Genomic DNA, 23,476 nt, shown 5'->3' with positions numbered 1-23,476 from the left:
GCCTCAGCACCCCTCACTGCAGGCAGTCCCCACCCCTACCCATGAGGGGATTTCACACCAACTTCCATGCCAGCACGGTGCTGCCCAGCACAGGGAGCTTTCCCCAGCCATGGCACAAGGATGCAGTGCAGCATCCATCTCCCACATGCTCATCAAGTGATGACCGGGGCCCTTGACGGCTGGCAGAGGCAGGATGGGCTCTCTGACACCCCTGTCCTGACCAGAGAGCACCTGGATCTGGCCCTCTCCGTCCCCTTGGGCTCCTACCGGTTGTTGCCGCAGAGGATGGGCTGCAGCCCAGCCCAGAGCTGCACAAATGCCGAGAACTGCCCCTGGGGGTTGTCGCCACCAGCTGGGCCCCCGCTGGCGCCCTCCTCTTCCGCCGTGGCATTGCTGGCCGTGGCATTGGTGCTGGCCCAGCCGGTGCTGTTGGCAGTGGGTGTCGGGGCCTTGCTGGCGCAGGCTCCCCTGGGCAGCAGCTTGGCCAGTGCCGAGAGGATGTCCACATCGCGGAGAACCTTCTCCATCTCCACCAGATCCTCCAGGAAGGCGCGGAAGCGGTGCTGGGCAGCTGTGCTGTTCACCTCATCCAGCTTCAGCTGTGAGGATGAGTGAGCAAGGGGTTACTGATGGCTGGGACAACAGGGCCCTGCTTACCAGCGGGAGGGGACCAAGGGGGACCCCAAGCAGTGGCATGTCCACTTTCTTGATTAAAAGGTTGGAGCTGTGCCCAACTGGGGCCCCAGATTCATTGCGATGCATCCACGGCTATCAGGCAGCGGGAGTGCAGGCAAATGCTGGCAGGGTCTTGTTGGGGGACACAAGATGTCCCTCAGGCAGGAAGAGTGGTCCTCTGTGACCGCAAGGGACACATCGGACTCAGGTGGGACAAGAAATGGGATCTCAGAGCCAGCCTTGAGGAGCTGTGCTACCAGGGACATTGCAGTCCTGGGGAGAGAAGCCTGTGGGGGGACACTTGGCAGATGTTGAGGACAGCCAGCCCCACCCAATGGGCAGCATCTGAGCAGGTGCCAGGAGAGGGAATCATCCAGGGTCCCACCATGGGGCTGAGCAGGGGGTGCCCATGTAGGGTAAAGAGGTGATTAGGAGGGGCCAGGCCATGTAATGGAGCCCCCTGTCCCCACACATCCCCTGGTGAGTAGGGAAACCCCGCCCAGGACTTGTCCCTGCCCCACAGCCCACCCCACGGCCGATGGGAGGCATGTCCCGCAGCCCCGCTCTCACCCTGCTGATGATCTTGGGGGTGTCCAGCTGGTCCCGGAGCTCGGCAGCCAGCTGGGCGAAGCGCTCCCGGCGGGCAGCCCGGCTGCCATTGCAGGCCAGCGCCCGGTATGCCTGCAGCAGCGGCTGCTGCCCAGAGGCCATGCGCAGGAGGCGGCGCAGCCCCCCCGGGCTCTGCTCGCACGTCAGCTGCTCCAGCACCGGCCCGGTGAAGAGGACACTCTACGGGACAGGGAGCCATAAGGGCACAGCCCTGGTCGCAGGAGCACTGCGACGGTGCCCAACCTGGCACAGCAGCTGCCCGTGTGCCCTGGCTCGCCCCGCAAGGCACTCACCTCCATCTCGGTGACAAAGGCCTGGGAGCTGTCAGAGGTGGTGGGTGCTGGGGCGGCGCTGGCAAGGCCCAGGGCCTGGGAGAGCAGGTGGAGCAGCACCGGCCGGCGTGGGCCTGCTGCAGGGTCCCGCAGTGCCCTGTGGACCAGCCCTTCCCGCAGGCTCCTCCAGCTGCTGGGGAGGCTCTTCTGCAAGAGGACCAATGGGGGTGGCTGGTGGTGTGGGGGCTCCCCGGGGTCCCTCTCTCTGTGTCCTCAAGCACATGTGAATGGCCCCACAGCACCCACATCCATGTTCTCCATGGGGAGGGGAAGAAAAGGTGACATGCAGATGGGGGAACATGGGTCCCCTGCACCCCAGCCACAGGAGAGAACAATCTCTCCCGCTCTCTCCACAGCCACCGTCCAATGCACCCATTGCAACTGGAAAGCGAGGCACAGGCATTGGTATGCCTCAAAGCACTGGGGGAACTGGTGGCAGCACCGGGACGGGACCCAGCCATCCCTGCTGCTGCTCTGGCCACCTGACAGCATCCCATCACATTCCCTCCACCGGGATGGACACCCGCAGATCGCCCTGTGGCGGGACATGGAGGGCACATGGAGGACGAGCTCTGCCCCACCGTGTCCCCTGCATGTGGCACCACTCACCTCCAGCTGCGTCATCTTCTCACCGGGGTCAAACCCATCCCACAGGTCTCGCTCATGGGTCTCATCGGGTACCAAAGGAAAGGAACCGAAAAACAGGCGGTACACCTGCACCAGGGATGGAAGCGGGGCTGCTGAGCATGCCAGGAGCAGAGGCACCAGTTTGCCCAGCAATGCCCCAGCATGGGGTGGCAGGGCAGGATGAGTCCTGGCCAGCTGCCCACTGACTCCCACTCTGTGGGTCTGGTGGTCAGAGCTGTCTGGGTTGGGACACGTGCCCATGTGCTGGGGCAGTGCAGACCCCTGCAAAGCCTGGCCCTGCAGTGCTGTACGGTCACCCACCTCCCACAGGTCATCACCCACCTCCTGCAGGTCGTCACCCACCTCCCGCAGGTCAACACTGGAGCCCAGGAGCAGCTCCGCCGTGCTGTTGGGGAGGGACAGGTTCTGCGTCAGGAAGCGGTGCAGCTCACCCCGGTCCTTGGCTGCCCATGCCAGCGTGAAGCCGGGTCCTGGCAAGGAGCAAGGCAGGGGGGTCAGAGCAGCCCACCAGCATCAGGGACACGGCGCGGCCCCACAGCTGGCCCTGCCTGGCATGCAGCAATGTGGGACAGTGGCAGGGCACTGCCACACGCTGTCACAACACTGGGTGCCTGGCAGGTGGGCATCTCCATCCCTGCCTGCACAGGCAGCGGGGGTCAGGCAGGACACAGCCTACCTGCTCGGTTGCTGAAGTGGGTCTCCATGGAGCTGGGCTCACTGCTGCTGAGTGCCTCCAGGCGCCGGCGCAGTGACTCCAGCTCCTCCTCCAGCCCCGGGTGCTGCGGGTCGAAGAGGCTGCTCTGTTCCACCACTTCGCTGAGGTGCTCCAGGAGCTGTGTCACCCTGCGAGAGCCCAGCACCACCGTGGCTTCAGGGACAGGGACAGAGGGATGGGGACACCTTCTATAGAGCTCTTGGGGGGACAAACCCCTCGGGTGCACAGGGCAGCAGTGCTGCCTGCCATGGGGCACCACAGCCCCAGGAGCTGCCCTCGCCTGCACACTGAATCCACCATGCCAGTGGCGCAGAGGAGAGCCCCAAAGCCTCGAGGTGTCCCTGGGGGCCACCGTCATCCTCCTCCCAGCACCAAGCACATGGGAGCCCATGGGGGAACGGGCTGAGATGTCCCCTGCACCCCAGGGACACAGCGCTCTGCACCCAAGCACTTTGGGGGACACAGGCTTGTGCCTTGTCCCCAGTAGGGCAGTGCCAGAGTGGGAAGGAGCAGGCTGCATGCAGAAGCGTGCAGGGCAGGAGGAGGAAGCGCGTGGCGAGGGCACGACTCACGTGGAGTTGGAGTACTGCAGGAAGCCGAACTCGTCGCGCTGGCCGTCGGGGCACAGGGACTGCATGATGGGCAGGATCCCGGCTGAGGTGAGCGGGGCCGCCGTGTAGAAAGCTGGAGCCAGCGAGAGAGCGCAGAAGAGGCCGGGGAAGGTGTGGGCAGGGAGGGAGGAGAGGCAGGGGAGGCAGGAGGGAGGCAGGGGGCCACCGGAGAGACAGACACTCAGTTCAGAGAAGCACGCGCTGGGCCCTGCGAGCCCCGCAGGAGGTTGGCGGCCAAGGGCAGAAGTCTGCAGCTATCCCACCATGGCTGTCCCCAGCTGGTGGCCCCTTGGGGCTGTGGGCAGCTCCTGCCCCCCTGGCTCCTGCCCTCTTGCCCCTGCCCGCTCCCCCCTGGGTGACGGGTCCCTCCTGCCCCAGGACGATGCCGATTTTTGCTGCTTGCCCCCAGGATGGCTGCCAACCTCCCCCGGCCTCTCGGCCCCTCTTGTTAGTAACCTCAGAGGCACCGCCGGATCTCCAGAGGAAGAAGAGGAGGAAGAATACGACAGGGAAAATAGAGTTGTCACCTGCAGCTCCCCAAGCCCCCAGCCTCCCCTCTGCCTGGCTGCCCTGAAGTGCGGCTGCTGGAGGTGGGTGGAAATGGAGACACGGTGCAGGGGAAATGGAAGAAACGAGGAGCAGCAAGGGGACGGCAAACCTTCCCTCCTCCACCAGCACTGAGCCATCGTCCCTGCCAGGGTCTTTCCACGTCCTTCTCGGGGGCAGGGCAAGCCCAGAAGGGCCCTGCCCAAAGGGGACCAGAAGTTGTCACTGGGCAACATCAGGCAGGGACCCTGCTCTCACTACCCCAGCCGGTGACCCCGTGGTTAGAGGCGGGTCAGTGCTGTTAGCACAGCCGCAATGGGCAGGGGCTGGTGAAGATAGGCTTCTGGCAGGGACAAGGGACAGGCTGGGGCAGGGTCGGGCGTAGCATGGGACGGGCTAGCAGCCTGATGGAGTAGCGGGACAGATGGTGGTGGTGACAAAGCCAGCGCATGGGTGGCATCTTGCTGGCCTCTAGGCTCCTAGTAGTGCCATGTCCCAGCTCGTCTCCGTTCCAAGGGGCCAGGACAGTGACCTGACACAGGGGTGGGAGCCATCTCCAGCCCCCTGGGGACCAGCCAGGGCAAGACAGGCAAGACTGGGTGACCACAGGCCACCACATGGGTGCCAGCACCCAGCAGGGCCTACCCCAGGAGGGAAGTGAGAAGAATCACAGAATCATTTAGGTTGGAAAAGACCTTTAAGATCATCGAGTCCAACCGTTAAGAAGGGGTAGGACGAGCCTCCACCTGGCCTTGAGAGCCCTCTGCAGCCCAGGGGACTGGGGACATTGCCACTGGCAGCCCCAGCACCTGGGGAACCCAGCACTGCTAACCCCATGGGGACACCACCAACTCAGTGGGGACACCACCAGGGGCTGGTCCTGGCTGGGCAACCCCCAGGGAGGAGCAGGCAGGGGCCACGGTGTGCTGCCTAAGCTCATCTTCACCAGCCGCAGAGGAAGACAATGGGGTTACAGAGGTGTGGATTAGGCCAGAGTGAGCTGATCCAAACTGGGCTCTTTCTCCCCAAAATATGTAGCCGGCACAGGCAGGGGAAGGGGGGAGGCGCCCACCCACCCCACCAACTTACAGACTGGCGCATGCAGTAGAGGCATGGAGGGCAGGCGGGCAGGGGAGATGGTGGGAAAGAAAAAGAAAACGTGAGCAAACAGAAAGAAAAACCAAACTGAAAAACCACACAACACAGAGCACACGTCAGCGCCAGGGCAGGAACCAGAGCAGTGTCCACCACCGCCCACAGCCAGACCCGTGCTCGCAGCTGGGCTCTCCCTCGCCGGCATGCGCTGAAACACAGGCTTAGACCATCATTACACCAGGTCACCGCTGGTGCTGGCTCCCAGCATCTGCCCCTGGCCCCACCGCACCACCCGCGCAAGGGCACCCGCTCGGGCAGGCATCCCACGATCACCTCGATGCCACATGGAGCCCTGGCAAGCCAACAGCTCTACTCCACTGCTCCTCCCAGCGGCACAGCCCATGGGCACAGGCACCCGTAGCTCCAGCTGCACATCTCCAGGATCCCCCAGCTCCGGTCCCATCAATTTGTCACCTTGCCAGGGCCCCAGAGCCCCCCCACAGCCAGGCACGGGGCTCCACGCAGTGCATTTCCCCCCCCAGCATCACGAGGAGCTGGGGAGCCCTTCCCAGTGCCTCCTTGGCTGCTCCTTGAGCACTCGGGGGAGACTGTGGCTGTCCCAGGACGATGGAGCTCCATCTCCCCTTTCCCCCCCACAGAATGTCCCTGCTGATGGCAGCCACAGGCTGGTTGGTGCTGCCACCCCCAGGGGAGGCCCCCCGCTGCTGGGACTGACTCTGGCTCTCTGACTCCCCTGTGTCTGCCCCACCAGCCCCAGGCTGCAGCCCCTGCCCAGCACTATGTCCCCCAAAAGGCCCCTTTGGGTCACTGCCAGCTGCCGCAGCCCCCCCACCCCCAGGCTGTCCTGGGGGGCTGGAGCAGCTCTCCAGAGCCTCGGGGTGGTCCCAAGTGCAGATGCGCCAGATATCACCCTACTGGCACTCACCTTCCTTCACAGGGATGGTTGGCTTCTTCTGCCGCAGCCCCAGGAGGATGAAGAATAGCACCAGGGGGATGAAGATCTCAAAGGCCAGCACCCACTGGGGATGACACAAAGCAAAGGGATCGTGATGCTTGGGGACAGGACCCAGCTACCAAGGAGGAGTGTGGGCAGGATGGGGGTCCCTGGGGCACCAGTGCAGTGCAGCACCATGCCCACACCTTTCAGGTGGCTGGTGGCACCATCACAGCTCAGCCAGAGGCAAACAGGTCCCTGGGCACCCGAGGATCTCCTCCTTGCCCCTGCCTGCACGTTGCCTGCTCCATCCTACCCGGGGGCACCTCGGGACAGGAGAAGGTACCACAGAGGGGATGGATCCCTACTCCAGCAATGCGAACAGGGTGCTGGGGCTCAAGACCAGCCCCAAAGGGCCACCACAGCTGGGGCTGCCCAGGGGAGATGACCCCAAGTCCTTAAGGCTGGCAAAGAGCTGCAGGCCTCGATCCTGGCAGTGCCCTCACAGCCTGTAGCTGCCCAGCACGATGTCCCCCTGCCATCCGTGCCACCACTGGGTCCCACCCACGGGGCTATGCAGGGGGCAGACCCCGACACCATTGGGGCAAGGTTCGGTTCAGCCAGGCCCTGGCACTAGCTCCAGGTGCAACTGGGGGACAGCATGGGAGGTCCTGGCACCCCCTCTGTGCCTTCCCAGAAGGCTATGGCTGCACGGGATTTCCACTGGTGGCATATGGCAAATCACAGCAAATCCCCCGGAATCCCCGACCCCAATCGCACAGGCAGCCCAGCCTGGGCTCCATGCCCAGAGGCCCTGGGGATGGGCATCAGCGCCTTCAGCCACCAACAGGAGCAGACACCCAGCATGCCCGGCACGCTGCCAGTGCAGCCGCTGCCTGTTTGCACCAGGCGTGCCCAGGCCATGTCACAGCCCCATTGCCCCTGCTGCCGAGTGGAGGGGAACTACTGTAGGTGGGGAAACTGAGGCATGGGGTGAGGTGAGCCAACCTCAGTTTGCTTCAGGGCCAGATCAGACCCTGGGACCTGCTGCCACCATGGGCAGGGAAAGCCACAGCTCTGCTGCCGGGAAGGTGCCCACTATAGTGCCAGCACCTCCCACCAGGCTCCCACACCAGCCCAATCACCAGCAGTGACCAGGTGCCAGAGGGGCTGGGAAGAGAAAGAGAGCTTTAACACAAAAGGGGCTGCCTGGAAGGATGCAGCCAGCAGCAGGTGAACAGGGTCAGACCCTCCTGTCTCCACCAGCATCACCTCCACACTGGCCTCACCCACGGGCTGCAAATGCTCTGCCAACAAGTCACTGCAGCCCAGCAAACGGCAGTGAGCAGAGGGACCCCCACACCCGGACCCCCGCTGGCACATGGCTGCTGCACTCCTGCCAGCTCCATGGTTGGCAGGGCTGTGGGATGGGCATGGCTGCGCCCAGGGGTGCCCCCCAGTGCTACCCCCCCCACCCCCAGAGCTGCTGATTTTGGGGGAGGCAGAGACTGGAGGAAGAAGGGCTGCAGGGGATGGGGACAGCAGATGCCCCAGGAGCAGTGCCAGGGCTGGGGGGATCCCCATCTTTCCGGCACCACCAGTCCCAGGCACAGTACCTGGTGTCACTGTCCCTGTACAAGGGCGGTGGCAAGGAACACCCTGGCCCTCTCTGCCCACCCTGTGGCTCCTGCCCTGCCACTTGCTGCCTGCACCCGCCCCCCTGCCTGTTTACCAGGCACACAATCAGGCCTCTGTGCCCAGGCGCTTGTCGGACTGTCCCCCCACACCCACGCCAGGCTGTACCAGGCTCCCTTAGGGACTGTTGGGTCCTTGGTGGCAACAGGAGGGACCTGCTTGTTGTTATTTTTTTAAAGCAGGTCATTGACCTTTTGGTCATCTCCTTCCACAGAGACATCCCCTGTCCCTGACCCCTCCTGCACTGCCACATGTCGCAGTGCTAGGGCAGGCTGTCCCCCCACCACCAGCACCCACGTTCACATGGCAATGGGCAGACACAGCAGCAGAGCAGGGCTCACCAGCCCGTGCCTCTGGGACTGATCCTGCGCTTTGGCCCCCAGGGCTGCCCCTGCAGGGGCGTCCCAGGCATGGGGTGGGTCCAGGGCTGCCTCGCACCCACAGTGGGGCAGAGGCACCAGCATGCAGCAGGGAGAAGGGGAAGGGATGCTGTCCCAAGGGAGCCTTGGCCCCCCGGCATGGCACCCACCAGGGGCACCCAACACTGGCACAGCCTGGGTACTGTGGGGGACATTTTGGGATTGCGAGATAGCAAGAGGGGGAAAGGTCAGGATCCGGGCAGTTGGGAGGGAAATGCTGGGAGAAGGAGAAAGACAAGGAGAGGGGAAGGGCCAGTCCCTGCCAGCAGCTGGCCATGCCCTGCACCGACCAGTGTGGTCTGTCCTGTCCGCTCACCCATTCCCTTCCTCACTCCTCCCTTGGGAAGGGCTCTCGCACATATGCCTGGGCAGGGGGTGCAGGTGCAGCACTCAGGGCAGGATGCAGGTCCCAGGGGCCCTTGTGCCCAGGTGACAGTGGCTCGGGGGGGGGGCGGGGAGCGGGGCAGGGGCAGCTCCTGGGCAGTGGCAGAGCTTGGCTGCCAGAGGGATCCACCCCATACACATGTGCATACATCCCCCGGCACATGTTCACCTCGACCTGCCAGAGAGGTGAGCAGGATGAGGCCATGGGTGCTGTTTGGGTTTGCATGAGTGCTGGGTGTGTCTGCCTGCCACCACCACGGATGCTGGGGTACACGTATGCCTGCTGGGAACCCACCTTCAGCCTTGCCACTGGCTGGGCGCAGGGGCAGCGGGATCCTGCCCGACTCCCCCAGTAAGGGAGGCAGAGGCTGGCGGGAGCTGCCAGCAGGGTGCTGGCCCCAGGCAGGCAGCTCCCTGGCAGGGTGATGCTCGGCTCCCCAGAGCACCGGGGCAGCGACTCGATGCCTGCGCCTGCCCTCTGCAGCTCCGGCAGACGGGAGCAAGGAGCTGTGAGGAGGAGGAGCAGGGTCAGGCACCACACGGCCTGAGCACAAGGCAGCAGTGCCAGCTGGGGACACACAGCTCCCACGCTGCCAGGCCAAAAGCACCAACAAGCCCCATGGGACACAGCGAGAGCAAGCAGTCCGGCCTGGTGCATCAGTCCCACCGTGCCCACCCTCTGGCCAGCACCAGAGGCAGCTGGGAGACAAGCGGAAGCCAGGGTTAGCACGGCCGCAGGCGCTGGGCCATGGACTTTGGCAGGACAACTCCGCCGGCATCTCCTGGACACAGCAGCATGCATGCCCCGACGGCTGAGCTGGGCGCTCCCTGCAGGGGCAGCCACATCAGGTGGAGGCAGCTCTCTACATCCATCGCCACCACCCAAAAGTCTGCTCCATCCCTCCTGCCTGCTCCCAGAAATGCCCTGAAGCCCACAGCCACAGCCATCAACTTCAGCCAGCACAGCACAGGGACAGCCAGGGGCTGGGAGCCCCTGCCCAGAGACTCCCAAGCTGGCAACCCCAGTGATGCCCCTGCAGCCCAAACCTGCCACATCAGCCCCCCTCTCCCCATGGCCTAGCACCTGTGAGGGGATTTACCAGCCCTGACACAGGTGAAGCAGCACCATGCACAGCCCAGGGCAAGCCGGGCCTCCAAAACCACTGTCCTGCACCCACCGGAGGACAGGGCAGGATCTGCCTGAGCTGCTCCCTGGGGAGGAAGGAGAGCTGCTGCCCATGCCGTGCTAGCCTCTCCTGCAGGTCCCAACACTGCCCACATTGCCGGCAGCAGCAGGCAGCAGGTGCTGGCCTGCAGGAGCCCCAAGGGATGGGGCTCAGCTCCTGGAGAATCAACACCCCAACTTTTCCAACAGTGTTTTAAGGCTGGTGGAAATATCTTTAACTTTTTGATGGCTCCAGACTTTAATTGTTCTTAAATACCCACTTACTTGCCCACAGCTGGGAAGCATAGGCAGGTGAAGCCCTCACCCAGGGGGTCGGCCAAGGGTGGGCTCAGGGGCTGCTGACCCCCCACTGAGGCCTGCCTGCCATCACCCCTGCCTCCAGTCACACTTTTGCTCAGAGCAAGTTGTGCCCGTCAGCTCTTGACCCACTGCCACCTGCCCCCAGCAGGGGCACGTCCCCAACCCCTCCCAGCCTGTCCTGTGGCCCTGGCATGGCAGCCTGGGGACATGTCTCAGGGAAGCTGGAGGAGGAGGAAATCCCCATTGGGGTTTGCCAACACCTCTCCTGAGCCTGGTCCCACTGTGCCAGAACCGGGAGCCCAGGGATAGCAGAGCATGGTTCTCCCCCGTGCCAGCCCCACAGTGGTGTGTCAGCTGGGCACCAGCATGCTGGGCCGAGGGGGACACACGATCAGCAGCACCCTGTCCCAGGGCCACGCAGCAGCGCTCCCGCACCAGCAATGGGACGCGGCCACCCTCCCGCTGGCCCCGCCAGCACAAAGTGCCCAGCCTGAGAGCAGGTGGGATTGTGCTGGCGGCCGCCGTGTGGAGGAAGATGCTGGCTGCCCCACAGCCTCTCCCCGCAGGCAGGGAGTGAGGCAGAGCCCTACACGCTCAGCGGCTCATGGCTACCTGCCCTCTGGGCCACCAATCACTCTGCAACAAGTGCCCTCACAGCCATCCTGTGAGCAGAGATTCACAGGGACGCTGCCTGGCACCGCTGCACTGGCACCACCCTGCCAAGCCTGCACGTCCTCCCCCCCGCCAGCTGCAAACAGCGAGGGGGCAAAGAGCACCCTGAGCTGCGGCAGTGCCGGCTGATCAATTCCTGCTGCGGGATCCAGCACCAGCCCCCACCCAGCCCCGGCAGCACCTCCACAGGCGTGGGGTGCCCTGTCCCCCAGCGATGCTGTGTCCCAGCACAGGTGCTGCTGCAGCAGGGCCCCGCCAGCAGGGTAAGCCCCCCCAGTACCCCATATATTTCAGCCTTTCTTATTTTGGAGGCATCGAGATCCCCCCCAGCTCCACTCCCAGCAGCCAGGGAGGAAGGCGCAGACCTGTCAGGACAACTCCTTTGCATGGTGGGAGCTTCCCAGCTCTTGGCCAAGGAGCAGAAGGCACAAACCCTGCACAGGGTGAAGCAGCCACACCACTGCCCAGCTCTCCCCCACCCCATGGCCCAGAGCCCCGCTGACATGCTGTGACACCAAAGCAGCATCTGGAGCCTCAACTCCTTCTCACCATTCCTCTGAAACATCTGAGCCACCAACACTTGCCCAGGGCCAGACAAAACCTGGCAGCGCACTTCCATCACTGGCACTTCAGAGAGGGGAGCTCCAGCTGTGGTCACCTTCCTGCCCCAAACACGTGGACACAGAGCCACAGGGAAGGCAAACACCCTGAACTGTGCCTGTGGTAACTTTTGAGAAATCACCTGTTAATTTTACATCCAACGTAGGTTTAAACCAGCTACCAAAAGTCATCAGGGAGCCCATCCCTTAAGATACACATGGCTGAGCTCACCCCCCCATCCCAGCAGAGCAAAGGTGACGTAGACGATGGCACAGCCTGCACCGCCCAGGGCTGCCATCAGCACCCAGGGGACTGACTGCCCATCCTCAGGCACCCACAGCCCTGGCTTCCCTCCACAGAGAGCCGCTGATGCTGTTCTACTCAGACCCCCATCGCCCCAGGGCTCCTGCCTGAATTTCTGCCCTGAGAAGAATAAAAATCACAGCCAAACCCCAGAGCAGTCCCCAGAACAGCTCAGGTGCACCAGACAAAGTCCAACACTCCCACAGGCTGGGCATGAGACCTTACAGAGGCACCACGGGACAGTGCCCAGCCATCACCCTCACCAGGCTGCAGGTGAGCTCATCTGGTGACAGAAGCAGGTGACATGGGCCCTGTGGGTCAGGAGCACACCTCTCTTGAAGGCCACCTGGTCACACAGCCTCCCTGTACCCACCACCGCTGCATCCTCAAGCAGACCAGCCAAGCCCTCACCAAGTGCCTGCGGACAAAGTCTGTCCCCAAACCACTGCTGCTCCCCGAACGGCCCCTGGTGCCAGGAATGACGGGGACCCCCCCAGGGCCACCAGCATTCATGGGCAGCGCAGGGACTGGCCCCAGCTCTCTTGAGACCCAGCCCAGCACCCTCAGCCAAACATGAGGCCATGTTCCCCATCCCACCCCACAGCACAGGGGTCACTGCTCTGCGTGTTGGCAGGAGGAAAGCGCACCATGGTGAGGCACTTACCCCAGGGCAGCACCCCACGGCACAGGGCTGTGCCAACAGGCAGCTGCTGGCAGGGTAAGGGCAGGGCACACACCACGCTCCCTCTATGAGGCTGGGAGAAGCCCAGCAACCCCCAACTCCAACCCCGCCAGGGGGAAAGCCCAGCAGGGCAGGGGTCTCATGCTTACCCCCCTGCCTGCTCCAATCCCCCCAGCCTCTGCCTGCCGCAGCAGGATCAGCCCAGTGAGATAAGGAGTTGGTTTCGCTCGGTGAAACATCCAGCTCTGGATGGGGCCAGGGCAGACCTGTACTGGGGGACCCACCCATGGAGAGCAAGGCACAGGCTGGCAAGGCTGGGCTCTGGCACGGGCCCTGACTCTGCCCTGGCTGGCCAGTGCCAGCACCTCTGCTCTCAGGCTGCTGGGATAGGGCAGCACTCCCCCAGGAGTGGGCAGGATGACGTCCCCTGCGCAGGCAGGGAGCACGAGGTGACTGTGGGACTTGCACGCAGCAGGAGCACGAGGAAGTAGGTGACAGGCACAGGGCATGCATATCCTCAGGGCATGACTGCCCCAGGGGCTAAACCAAATCCATCCATGAGCACCGAGGGCACCAGGGGCAACTCTTGCCCCAGCACACGGCTGGTCCTCCACATGCCCCATCCACATGCAGCATCACTGGGTGGGTGAGCAGGTGCTGGTCCTTCCCTTGCCACCCTGCCTGCAGCAAGCAGGGCACTCCAGTGACAGTCCCCACACTTGAGGGAGACGGGGCCTGGGCTCCTCATCCTCCTCCTTCCTCCTGCACTGGACCCCCCTGCTGCCCACAGGGCTGGGGAGGGTCAGGGAGAAGTGGGTCCCCAAAAGATGTGCACACCCCCAGTTTGTAACCCCACCAGCCACAGCAGTCATGTCCAGGTCAGTTGCCAAGGGCCAGCGGATGCCAGGGTGTAGCTGTGCCAGTCAGCTCACCCTTGCAGGCAGGGGTCCGTGGCACACCGGTGCCAGGCAGCCCCTTGCCGTGGCCAAGCAGCTCTACTCGGGGTAAGGAGCAGGGATGACTCAGCCAAAGAGCATCATCCCCCTCACCCATTTTGGGGGCACCGGGGCTGCCCATGCAGTGGGCACCTGCCTGCAACGCAGGCCTTAGCCCAGTCCTGCCCATGCCCTCCCCTGCCTGTCCCTGTCCCAGGTGGTCTCTGGTGCTCCAGCCACCGGGTCAGAGGAGGGCCTGATGCTCGCAGGCTGCTGGCGAGGGAAAGCAGGCAGGATCAGGCCTGCAGGATATTTGGGAGGGGGAAGAGGAGAGAGCACTGCCAGCTCGGGAGCAGCAGTTTGCTACCCTCCCCCACCCTCTAAAAATAACCGGCTCCCTCAGTGCCCAGCGCACCCATCCCCCTGCCTGCACCGCTGCCCGGGGTCCCTCTGGGCCGGGGGACCCTCCTGCCCGTCCGGCAGGACTTGGCAGGGAAGCCCTGCACAGCAGCAGCCAGGCAGGGGAGGCCGGGGCAGGGCTACGCAGGATTCGTGACCCCAGCAGGGAAGGTGCCATCCTGCCGCCTCCGCCACCCCCGGGAGGGGACCGGCCCCCCGGGAACCCCCTGTTCCTCAGCTTCATGCCCAGAAAGCGGGAGCAGCTCCTCTCCAGCCCACGGAGGAGAGGCAGCTCTGACCCACATATGATTTGGAAACCTATTTATAGCCTGCAGATACTGAGGGCTTGGGGAGAGCTCTCCCAGCCTGGAGAGGCGGCCCTGGGAACCAGGGACAGGGCTAGCAAGAGCCTGGGGCATTTGGGACAGAGAGCGGGCCGTGGCGGGGAGGGAGATGCTGCGCAGGGTGGTGCATTGGGTGGGAGACGGCGTCCAACCCACGGCCCTGGGCTCCTCCAGAAGCCACAGGGCCCGGGCGGCTCCCACGGACGCAGGGTGGGAGCGGGGCAGGAGAGACCCAACTGTTGCTGCCCCACGAGGGGAGCCGCCGGGCTGGGCCCAGGCCGGGGCTGCGGGGACGTGCCGCCAGCCGCGCACGGCGGGGCACTCCCGGGCCGCTCCGTGGGCCCGTGCCCGGACGGCGCCCACGCTCCCTGGCCCCCCGCGGGCAGACATCGCTCGGCCCCAGGGCCCGGCCGGCGGGGGGAGAGGGCAGCGATGGGGAGGGCGGGGACCCAGGGCAGACCCCGACCCCTGGGGACGGGGGGACGGGGCGGGGGGGGGGGACGGCTGGCTCCACACCCCTCCTGCGCCCCCCGGCCTGCGGCTCCGCGGGCTCCCCTCCGGCCCACGCAGCCGCCCCGCGGAGGCCCCCCCGCTCCGGGGCCTCGCCTCGTCCGTCCCCCCGCCCCGGCAGCTGCAGCTGCCCAGGGCTGCCGGGGACCTCCAGCTACCAGGGACCCCCCGCCGGGCCCGGGTCCGGGTCCGGGCCCGGGCCCGCCGCCCCCGCGCTCACCGGGCTGCGCCGCTTCAGCGTCACATTCTTCCAGAGCAGGAGATGGAGCTGGTGCAGGAACCCCATGGCCGGGCCGGGCCCAGCCCCGCCGCAGGGGCTCCCCCCGCTCGGCTCCGCGGATCACCCGCCGCCCACCGCCATACCCCACCGGGCCGCCGCCTTTGTCCGCAGCAGGCTGGGAGGGAAGGAGGGAACGGGCCGAGCTCCAGCTCCAGCTCCGGCTCCGGCTCCGGCCCCGGCCCCGGCCCGGCCCGGCCCGGCCTTGCGCAGCACCGCCCCCGGCCCGGGGCCGCCTGCCTGCCCGCCGCCCCTTAAAGGCACCGCCGGGCCGCGGCCGCTCCGGGCTTTGCCGGGCCCGGAGGGCACCGTCGTCCCGCGAGGGCCCCCGGGGATTTGCCGCCGGGCGGGCGCTTGCTGGTGGATCCTGCTCCTCGCCGGGCAACCCAGGCACGGAGCCCCCGGGGCACGGCGGGGGGGCGGCCGCTGCGGCAGCCGCATCTCTCCGGGTACGGCCGGGCCGGGAGCGGGGCTCCTGCCCCAGGGAGGTGCCGAGTCAGGGAAACCCCCAGGAGCTGCCCCTGCTCCTCTCCACGCCAGAGACACAGAGAGGTCACCCCCCCCCCGAGCCTCTGTGCGGTCGTTGTCCCTCCAGGACAGACTTGCTTCAGGGCAGCCCGTCGCTGTGGAGGTCCGCATGCGAGGGTGGCACTGCTGTCCCCACACTCTGGCTGCTGCCTGCCCTGCTCGGGCCCAGTTGCCCGCAGCTTCTGCCCAACCGGACCCACAGACAAGTGGTGGGATGCCCACCTGTGTTCTTGGAGGGGACCAGCCTGCCTGCAACAAGCTGTACCCCCAGCCCAGCTGTGACTCTGAGGCTGGGAAGGAAGCCCTCAACAGCAGTAAGCATTGAACCAGGCCAGCTCTCTGTCCGTCCTTCCTTCCATCCATCCTTCCATCCTTCCTTCCTTCTATCCTTCTTTCCATCCATCCATCCATCCATCTCTCCCTCCCTCTTTCCATTCCTCTGGTTCTCTTCATTTCACGACCTGTCCCTCCCTCCCTCCCACCTGTCCATAGCCACCTCTCTCCTTTGCCCCCTCTCCTCTCCTGCAGCTGTCTTTAACCATCTCCATTTCCATGCTGCTTTCACGGCCAAGTGCAGCCGGGAGCTGTGAATAACTCGTTTGGCTGCCCCAGCCCCAAGTGGTGTTGCCAAGGGTGACTGCGTTTCGGGCAGGCTCTGCAACAGCTGCCCAGGCACTAACAAAAGCTCCCCTTGTCCTGCCACAAAGTGCCATTATTCAAAAAACTTCTGGGTGAAACATTGTGCAGAGGTGAGGGAGGACAAGGGATGCCCCGGGGGGACGGGGTGGTGGAGAGGCACCAAGTTGCCCCGCTCCATGCCCTGGGGAGGGTGGCTGGTTTGGAAGGACTGCAGGATGTGTGGGCAGGCGTGCAGGCAGCAGAGCTGCCTGGCGTTGAGAGGAGCTGAGCAGGGGGTGGCCAGGGCTGGCTCAGTGCCTTTCCACCTGCACCCCGCTGGCATGAGTAACTTGGGGGCTGCTGCACTGGGATGACCCTGAGGTTTGTTGGTGTTTCCCTGGCTTTGAAATACAGGGGAGATCTGGTGTGAAGATCAGTGGGGGTTCAGCCCCCAGACCTCGCTCCAGCAGTGGCTTTTACTTCGTCCTGGGGAAGGAAGGATGCATGCACCCTTGGCTTCTCCCAAGGGATTGCACATGGGTTGTCCCCAGCCCACACTGGAAACACCTCGAAAAACCCTGCCCTGCAGCAGAGTGGGTCCCCAGCTCGGGAGGGTGCAGTGGGGAGGGTCATGGGTGGGGCTGTGGGTGACATGGGCTCAAAGCCCTGACCTGGGTCTCCTGCCTCCCTCCCTCCTGCTGCCCCTGGGTGGGTCTTGGTGAGCTTTGCAGCTCCTCTTCTGCTTGGCATGACCACAAAACCCTGTGAGGGGCCAGCAAGAGACAGACCCAGCAGTGTGCCATGGGGCAGCACAGCCCCGAGGACCTGGTGGCCCATCTCCTCCATGGACCCGGGGCCCTGAGCACCTCTCAGGGGACTTCCTTGCAGGTGACCAAGCTCCTCTGTCTGTGTGGGGTCATCTGCAGATGGCAGCACCCACCCACACAAAGCTCCCCGCTCTGCACTGGTGCTGATGGTCCCAGGTGCTGGGGGCTTCTGCCCAGCCCACCCAGGCAGAGCTGGCCCTGGCTCCCAGCCTGACTTGGAGCAACTAGGCAGCCCCAGCATCCGGCACTGTGCTGCCACATCCCTGGGCCATGGGGGTCAGGGTGTCTGGACCCACTGGCTGCAAGTACCCCCCCAAGGCATCGTCCCTGCTGCTGGGGTGTCCTGGGGCAGCACTCAGGGGTGATGGCTACAAATGCCGGGGAAAAGCTCCCTCCTGCTCTGCCACCCATCCTGCATCCCCCATGGAAACCTTGTGGCTGATGCTGTCCCCGCTGCTGTCCTCCGCGGAGGGGAACAACCCCATCCCGTGTTGCCCTGGTCCCTAGGGCTGTGCGGGGGGGAGACGGGGACAGCAGCTCGGATGATGCTGGCAGCTCCAGCCAGGCAGGGAGCGCTGCCTGCAGCCAGTGGGGTTGGGGCAGGCCAGGCTGGGAATGGTGCCCCGCGAGCTGTGCAGCACCCTGTACCTGGGCTCTCAATCATGCAGGGGAAGAAATGCAGAAAGGGAGTGAGAAAAGATAACAGGAAATGGGGGACATGGCTGGGGAGGAAAAAACACCCAGCCCCAGAGCTGCAGTTGGCCTCTGAGGGCTCCCAGGGTGGCACTGAAACCGCAGAGCCCTGCTACACCCTGGCGTGGTGGCATGGCATTGTGCCCAGCCGCTGCCTGGCCCCTCGCCTCACTGCCAGGGCTGCAGCCATCCTTGCTCCCAGGATTCAGGCAGCCAGTCGGAGCAAGGGTGCAGCAGGGGGTGCAGACCCCAGGGGTGCTCGAGCAGCCTGAGGACCCCCAGGGAGCAGTTTGGGGCCCTGCTCCCAGCTGTGTGTGTGCCAGGGCATGCCCCTGCCAGCTCCAGGGACAGTGTTGCAGACCTTGGCGTTCTCCCTGCCCCCTCTGCCTTGGTTTCCCTATCTCTTTTTCCCCTGCCAGGGATTTCAGGGAGACTTGGTGCCCAGACAGCAATGCCAGCAAAGAAAACAACTGAATGAGTGGCCAGACCAGGAGAAGGGCAGGTCTGGAGCCTGGGCACGGGCAGCAGCCCTCTGTGCAAACGCTGCCAAGGCCACACACGTGCCCGCTTCCCCTTTTGGCAGAAAACAGCTTGGCCAGGGCAGGTGCCTGGGGTTTGGCAGCACCGAGGAGCTGCTGGTGGCGCTTTAGCTGATGGTTTCAAGATGAGTCAGTGGGAGTCAAAGTCAGGCTGGCATCCTGTTTTCAACCAGGCTGTGGGTGGCAGATGGGACGCACCTTGGCGAGTCTGAGGGCAGGGCCCTGCTTGCACCCATCCCAGCACAGGCAGGGCATTCGAACCCCCAGCACAAGCACCTGGGCAAGGCACTGTCTCCTTCCCAGCACTCACCAGGAGGGAATCGCCCATGGCCCTGTCGTGGCTACAGGCAGTGCCGGTGGCAGTGCCAGGCTGAGGCTGTGGGGCTGATGCCCCCCTCCATCCCTGCCAGCTCTGCCACAGGCGGCAGCAGACGCTGAAGAAGTGCCTGGTTCCAGTCCGAGCTGAATGAGCATCTCGCTGTTCAGCTGCTCCTGGGTGATTTTGGAGGGAGCTGCATGTGCCAGGGCTAGGCAGCCAGACCGGACAATCCTGCTTTCAGTAATAATGATAATAATAACAGCAGCAGCAACCGTAATGTATTAGTGGTCTCAGCAAAAGAGTGTTTGTGGGATGTGCTTTGACACAAAGCTGCCAGCTAGCAGAGCTGCCCCATGGGCTCGGCACAGCCCCACCGGGCAGCTTTACCCCCTGCATGGCCATGGCTCCAGCAGGCAGCTGCACAGGCAGGAGTGCCGTGGGCAGAGCAGCCTGCTGGGGTTCAGGACCCTGCCTCCATCCTGCCTCACAGGGCTGGGTGCCCAAGGACAGGGTGGGGTGGCAGGGCTCAGCATGGGTCGGGGATCTCTACCTGCTGTCCCCTCCTCCATGCCACCCCGTGCCGCCTCCCGGTGCCCTGGCACCCCTCTGCCATGGGGGCATGAACCCAGGAACCTGGCTGGGGAAGTTGCCCCCAGTCCCCACTGGCTTGGGAGGGGACCCTTCCACACCATGGGGAATGCTGGAGAGCCATGGAGCAGTGCAGGAACACGAGGCTATCCCGCAAACTTCAAACCAGGGACAGGTACCTTGGAAAACCACAGCCCAGCTGGGGCATCGGGGCTTTGGCTGGCAGCTGGGATGGGAGAGGCATTGGGCAGAAAGGAGCCATGATTTGGCATGTTTCAAACCTGGCACCTGGGAAACCCCTTTGGGGAACTGAAATTCCACACGGGGCTACATGCACCTTCTCCAAGGAGCTGCAGCCTGGCTGGAGAGTGGGGAGGAAGAACAGGGGGATAGGGCATGGTGCGCAGGCACAGAGCTGTGAGCAGCACCTGCACTGGGAGCCTTTCCCAGGGGTGCCAGGGCACTGCTGTGGGGCAGCACCTGCCATGGGGCATGCACTGAGCAACAGTGTCCCACCCTGGCATGGGGCATGCACCCAGCCATGGGCAGCACCCAGCCATGGGGCAGTCACCAGGCATGCACAAGCCACGGGCACCTACCCAGCCACAAGGCACCCACCCAGCCATGGTGCACCTACCCAGCTGTGAGGCACTCACCCAGTACCCACCCAGCCATGGAGCACCCACCTGGCCATGGGCATGCACTCGCCCCAAGGGCACACACCCAGCCGTGGGTCACAACACTGCCCACGCAGCACAGGGGAAGTGCTGGGAGTGGGCTGTGCCAGCTGCCACGCGCAGCAGGAAGGACCCGCTGTGGGGCCGGGACAAGGCAAAACCACAGAAAAGAGGAAGCCCTTGAGTGCCCCAGCCCAGCGCTGGCAGCTGCCCGGGCAGACACACGCAGGCACCTCGCACGCCACCGCGCCGGACCTTCCCTGGTAAGTCTGAGCTCAGCACCGCCACCCGCCATGGGCAGAGGGGCTGAGAAACGGGTCGGCTCCTGGCACTGCCAGAGCGGGGTGTCCCTTCCCAGAGCATCCTCAAAACGGGGGCAGCATCCCCACTGCCGGGGACCGGCGGGCAGAGGGACCTGAAGCACCGGTGTGTGGTGCAGGGAGCCAGCAAAGCTTTCCCAACCCTCCCCACTTCAGATGCCAGGTTTTTCTGGAGCCTAAACTTAGCTTGTGTATTTTAGCAGGACAGACGGAGCAGGCCAAGGCAGGGAAAGGATTTTTCGCAGCAGAGCTGCAGTGGCTGGGGTGGGAAAGCAGGGCACCACTTTCCAGGAGGCTCCAAAATCACAGGGGAACCGGCACAGCCCTGGCCAGCAGTGGGGCTTAGGCAGCTAATGTGTTTTCAGAGGCTACCTTGAAAGGGAAACCACCTTTGATCTGAAAGCTGTGGGTGGCCCACGGGGGCTGAGCCCTGCTCCTGGGACTGGCAGTCTCAGGTGGGCTCGAGCTATCAGCCGGTTCCCAGCCCGGCCAAGTGTCCCCCTCGCCACCCCCACCACTGTTCTTTGTTCCCATCAGTGCTGCTGGTTAAAGCACAGCACTTGAAGTGCAGCACCACCAGCGGAGGCCTGAGGCAGGCAGATGGGCACCGTGGCAGGGTGAGCGTCTCGTGGCTGGGGTTCCCATGCACCTGCAGGCTGAGCCCCACCAGCAGCAGCCCCTGCCTGCGCTGCTCTCCCTGCCCATGGGGCACTGGCCATCTGTGACACCCCAAAAATAAAACGAGTGTTTGGGGCACTGAAGCTGCATGCTCCCAGATTTCTGGGGCTCCCCATGCCCTTGGTGGCCGGGGAGAGCACCCCAAGCCTGGGGAGAGCACCCTGAGCCTGGGGAGAGCCCTGCTATCGCCATAGGATGGTGCTGGGCTGAGGGGGCACTTCTTGGGCAGGACACTCCAGTCCGGCCCTGAGCGGGATTTTGGTCTTCCCAGTCACTCCCAGGGACACCCTGCTTCACAGCTGGGGCCTCGCCGTGGGGTTATTCAGGCAGGACCCGGGGTGTTCCCGCTCGACCTTCAGTGTGTGGCCCTATCCTGCAGACCCCCAGGCACCTTTCTTCCAAGCCTGGCTGTGGCAAGGCTGGCTGCATTTCAGGCTTGACCCATCCCAGGCAAAGCAAGAAGTGTGGAGTGGGACCATGGCTGTTTGTCAGGTGGGGAAACTGAGGCACGGAGCAAGTACCAAGGACCTCATCATTTGTGCATGTAATGGGGAGTGGTGCCAAGCAGTTGGGGCAGGGGAACAGATGGCTGCTGCCCATCAGTTCTGTACCTCCCTTTGGCAGCATCCCTGCTCATCCTGGAGATGGTGCATGGGGGACTGCGGGACAGTGACACAAAAGCCACCATGGGGTGACACCAGGTGCACGGGGGATCCTGGTGGGGGCAGGGGCCAGCAGAGGGGTCAGGGGTGATGCTGGGGCCCAGGTTTCATGGAGAAGTCCTTTCTCCATCTCCTCTGGCCCCAGCACCTCCCCAGCACCCCTCACCCCTGGCAAGCTGAGCTGACAGCCCTTGGTGGTCTCTCCTCTCTCCCAGGTGTCAGCTCTGTCACCCAAGAAGGTGACAGCCAGCCCGGCAGCATGCCCCGGGCATCGCCGCTGCCACGGCCACCATGGGGCCGGCCCGGCGTGAAGGCAGTGGTTACCGCCGGGGTGTTTGTAACCACCCTCTGGAACCTGAGGTGCTTCCTCAACCCCTCTGAGGTCTCTGGAGAAGCCCCCAAGCATACTGAGCCGCTGGTGGTCCTGGTGTGGGACTGGCCCTCGAAGCAGGTCCCCAATGTCAGCGGGGACATTTGCCATGAGCTATATGGCATCACGGGCTGCTGGCTCACCACAGAGCGGCGGCTCCTGGACCAGGCGGACGTGGTGGTGTTCCCCCACACCAGGCTCCAGCCCGGCAGGGACAGGCTGCCCAAGGAGAGGCCGCCGGGGCAGAACTGGGTGTGGGTGTCCCTGGAGTCCCCCTCCAACACTAAAGCTCTAGCAGGATGGAACCAGACCTTCAACTGGGTGATGACCTACAGACGGGACTCAGACATCTTCATCCCCTACGGCAAGCTTGTGCCCAACCGGTCGGCCACCGTGAACATCCCCACAAAGACCAACTTGGTGTCATGGGTTATCAGCAACTACCACAAGACTCAGAAAAGAGCTGAAGTCTACCAAAACCTCTCCAGGTACCTCCACGTAAACATATACGGAAAAGCAAACAAAAAGCCACTTTGCAAGGACTGCCTCTTGCCAACAACATCCAAGTCCAAGTTCTACCTGGCCTTTGAGAACTCCATCCACCAGGACTACATCACTGAGAAGCTCTGGAGGAACTCGCTGATGGCCAGCACCGTGCCCGTGGTGCTGGGGCCTCCCCGGGCCAACTACGAGCAGTTCATTCCTGCAGACTCCTTCATTCACGTTGATGACTTTGGTTCCCTGGCAGAGCTGGCTACCTTCCTAAAGACCATGAACTCCAGCCGCTACCGGCAGTTCTTCGCCTGGCAGAAGAGGTACAGTGTGAAGCTCTACACCGACTGGAGGGAGCGCATCTGCGCCATCTGCACTGCCTACCCCAGCCTGCCCCGTGGCCATGTCTATCCGGACCTGGAGAGCTGGTTCAACACCTAGCATGGGGCTGGTATGTGCTGGGACCATCGAGGATGCATCTGGGCAGAGGATACTGGGGTGGGGAGAACGTGGGGCACCCTCCGACAGAACAGGATGTGGAGCAGGGAGGGATGCAGGAGCCCCGACCTCTCCTCCCAGCCTGGCTGTTGCCACACTGGGACCTTGAGCAACTCCACATGACTTCATTTCTTGCAAAACAGAACTAATTCCCCCCGGATCTGACACTGACCTACCTCACCAGGGTGCTGGCAGGACGAGAGGGTGCTTTGGAAATAAATGACACAGTGCTGCAGAGGCTCTGCCTGTGGTGCAGGGGCTGGGCAGGGCGTCAGGCTGGCAGGGGGCTCAGGGCTCCCCAGTCTTCCCTTGTGATCAATCCATGGCCCCCCAGCACCTTCTGCTGGGTGGCAAAGCCCCAGTGGCAGAGGCCCCATGGTGACATTTCTGGCTGGGGTGGCGGACTCGACCTCAGGGGAGCTCAGGGGGGCCCAGCACCCCACGGCAAGGACGGAGAGCACAGCCTCTACTCCACCACTTCCCGGCACAGCCCTGCAGCACCCACCCCCACTCTCGAGCCGTGGGTGTCACTGTGCCGGCGAGGGCTGCCAGGACACCGGATGCTCTCAAGAGCAATCTCAGCCTGCTCAGTGCCAGGCCGAGTCAGAGAGGGATGCTGTGGTTTCTCGCTCCCCTGCCGGCACGCCTGCCCTGCTGCGGCAGGAAGCCAGCAAGCTGGTGGCGTCCGGAGCCTCACAGCGAGCCCAGAGCAAAGCTCGTCCCATGGCACCGGCAGCCTGCTCCGTGTGCCCTTGGCGCTGCCAAGCCCTGCCCA

General features: G+C 64.3%; 2 protein-coding genes across 4 annotated transcripts in view; one reads left to right on the top strand and one right to left on the bottom strand.

The window, feature by feature from the left end:
• The window catches only part of ABCA2 (ATP binding cassette subfamily A member 2), a 36,649-nt gene extending 21,580 nt beyond the window's left edge, over window positions 1–15,069 (bottom strand). For both annotated transcript variants that reach the window (XM_052815326.1, XM_052815327.1), the window contains exons 1-9: window positions 14,836–15,069; window positions 6,178–6,271; window positions 3,552–3,663; window positions 2,941–3,107; window positions 2,607–2,734; window positions 2,226–2,330; window positions 1,578–1,763; window positions 1,246–1,464; window positions 268–599 (exon numbers count right to left, since the gene is read on the bottom strand). In XM_052815326.1, coding sequence (XP_052671286.1) covers window positions 268–599; window positions 1,246–1,464; window positions 1,578–1,763; window positions 2,226–2,330; window positions 2,607–2,734; window positions 2,941–3,107; window positions 3,552–3,663; window positions 6,178–6,271; window positions 14,836–14,901 — 1,409 coding nt within the window. In that variant the 5' untranslated portion in view covers window positions 14,902–15,069. The remainder of the gene's footprint in view (window positions 1–267; window positions 600–1,245; window positions 1,465–1,577; window positions 1,764–2,225; window positions 2,331–2,606; window positions 2,735–2,940; window positions 3,108–3,551; window positions 3,664–6,177; window positions 6,272–14,835) is intronic.
• Window positions 15,070–15,180: 111 nt separating this feature from the next.
• FUT7 (fucosyltransferase 7) lies at window positions 15,181–22,939 on the top strand. Of its 2 annotated transcripts, none has more exons than XM_052815767.1 (2): window positions 15,181–15,734; window positions 21,557–22,939. In XM_052815767.1, the coding sequence occupies exons 1-2, from the start codon at window positions 15,530–15,532 to the stop codon at window positions 22,642–22,644; spliced, it is 1,293 nt and encodes a 430-aa protein (XP_052671727.1). In that variant the 5' UTR covers window positions 15,181–15,529; the 3' UTR covers window positions 22,645–22,939. The 2 variants fall into 2 exon arrangements, with proteins under 2 accessions (XP_052671727.1, XP_052671726.1); XM_052815766.1 differs by lacking the exon at window positions 15,181–15,734 and adding an exon at window positions 19,397–19,944.
• The last annotated feature ends 537 nt before the right edge of the window (window positions 22,940–23,476 follow it).

The sequence above is a fragment of the Harpia harpyja genome, chromosome 19 (assembly GCF_026419915.1).
Source record: "Harpia harpyja isolate bHarHar1 chromosome 19, bHarHar1 primary haplotype, whole genome shotgun sequence".
NCBI classification, from domain to species: Eukaryota; Metazoa; Chordata; class Aves; order Accipitriformes; family Accipitridae; genus Harpia; species Harpia harpyja.
This window is presented reverse-complemented; position numbering and strand designations above follow the sequence as displayed.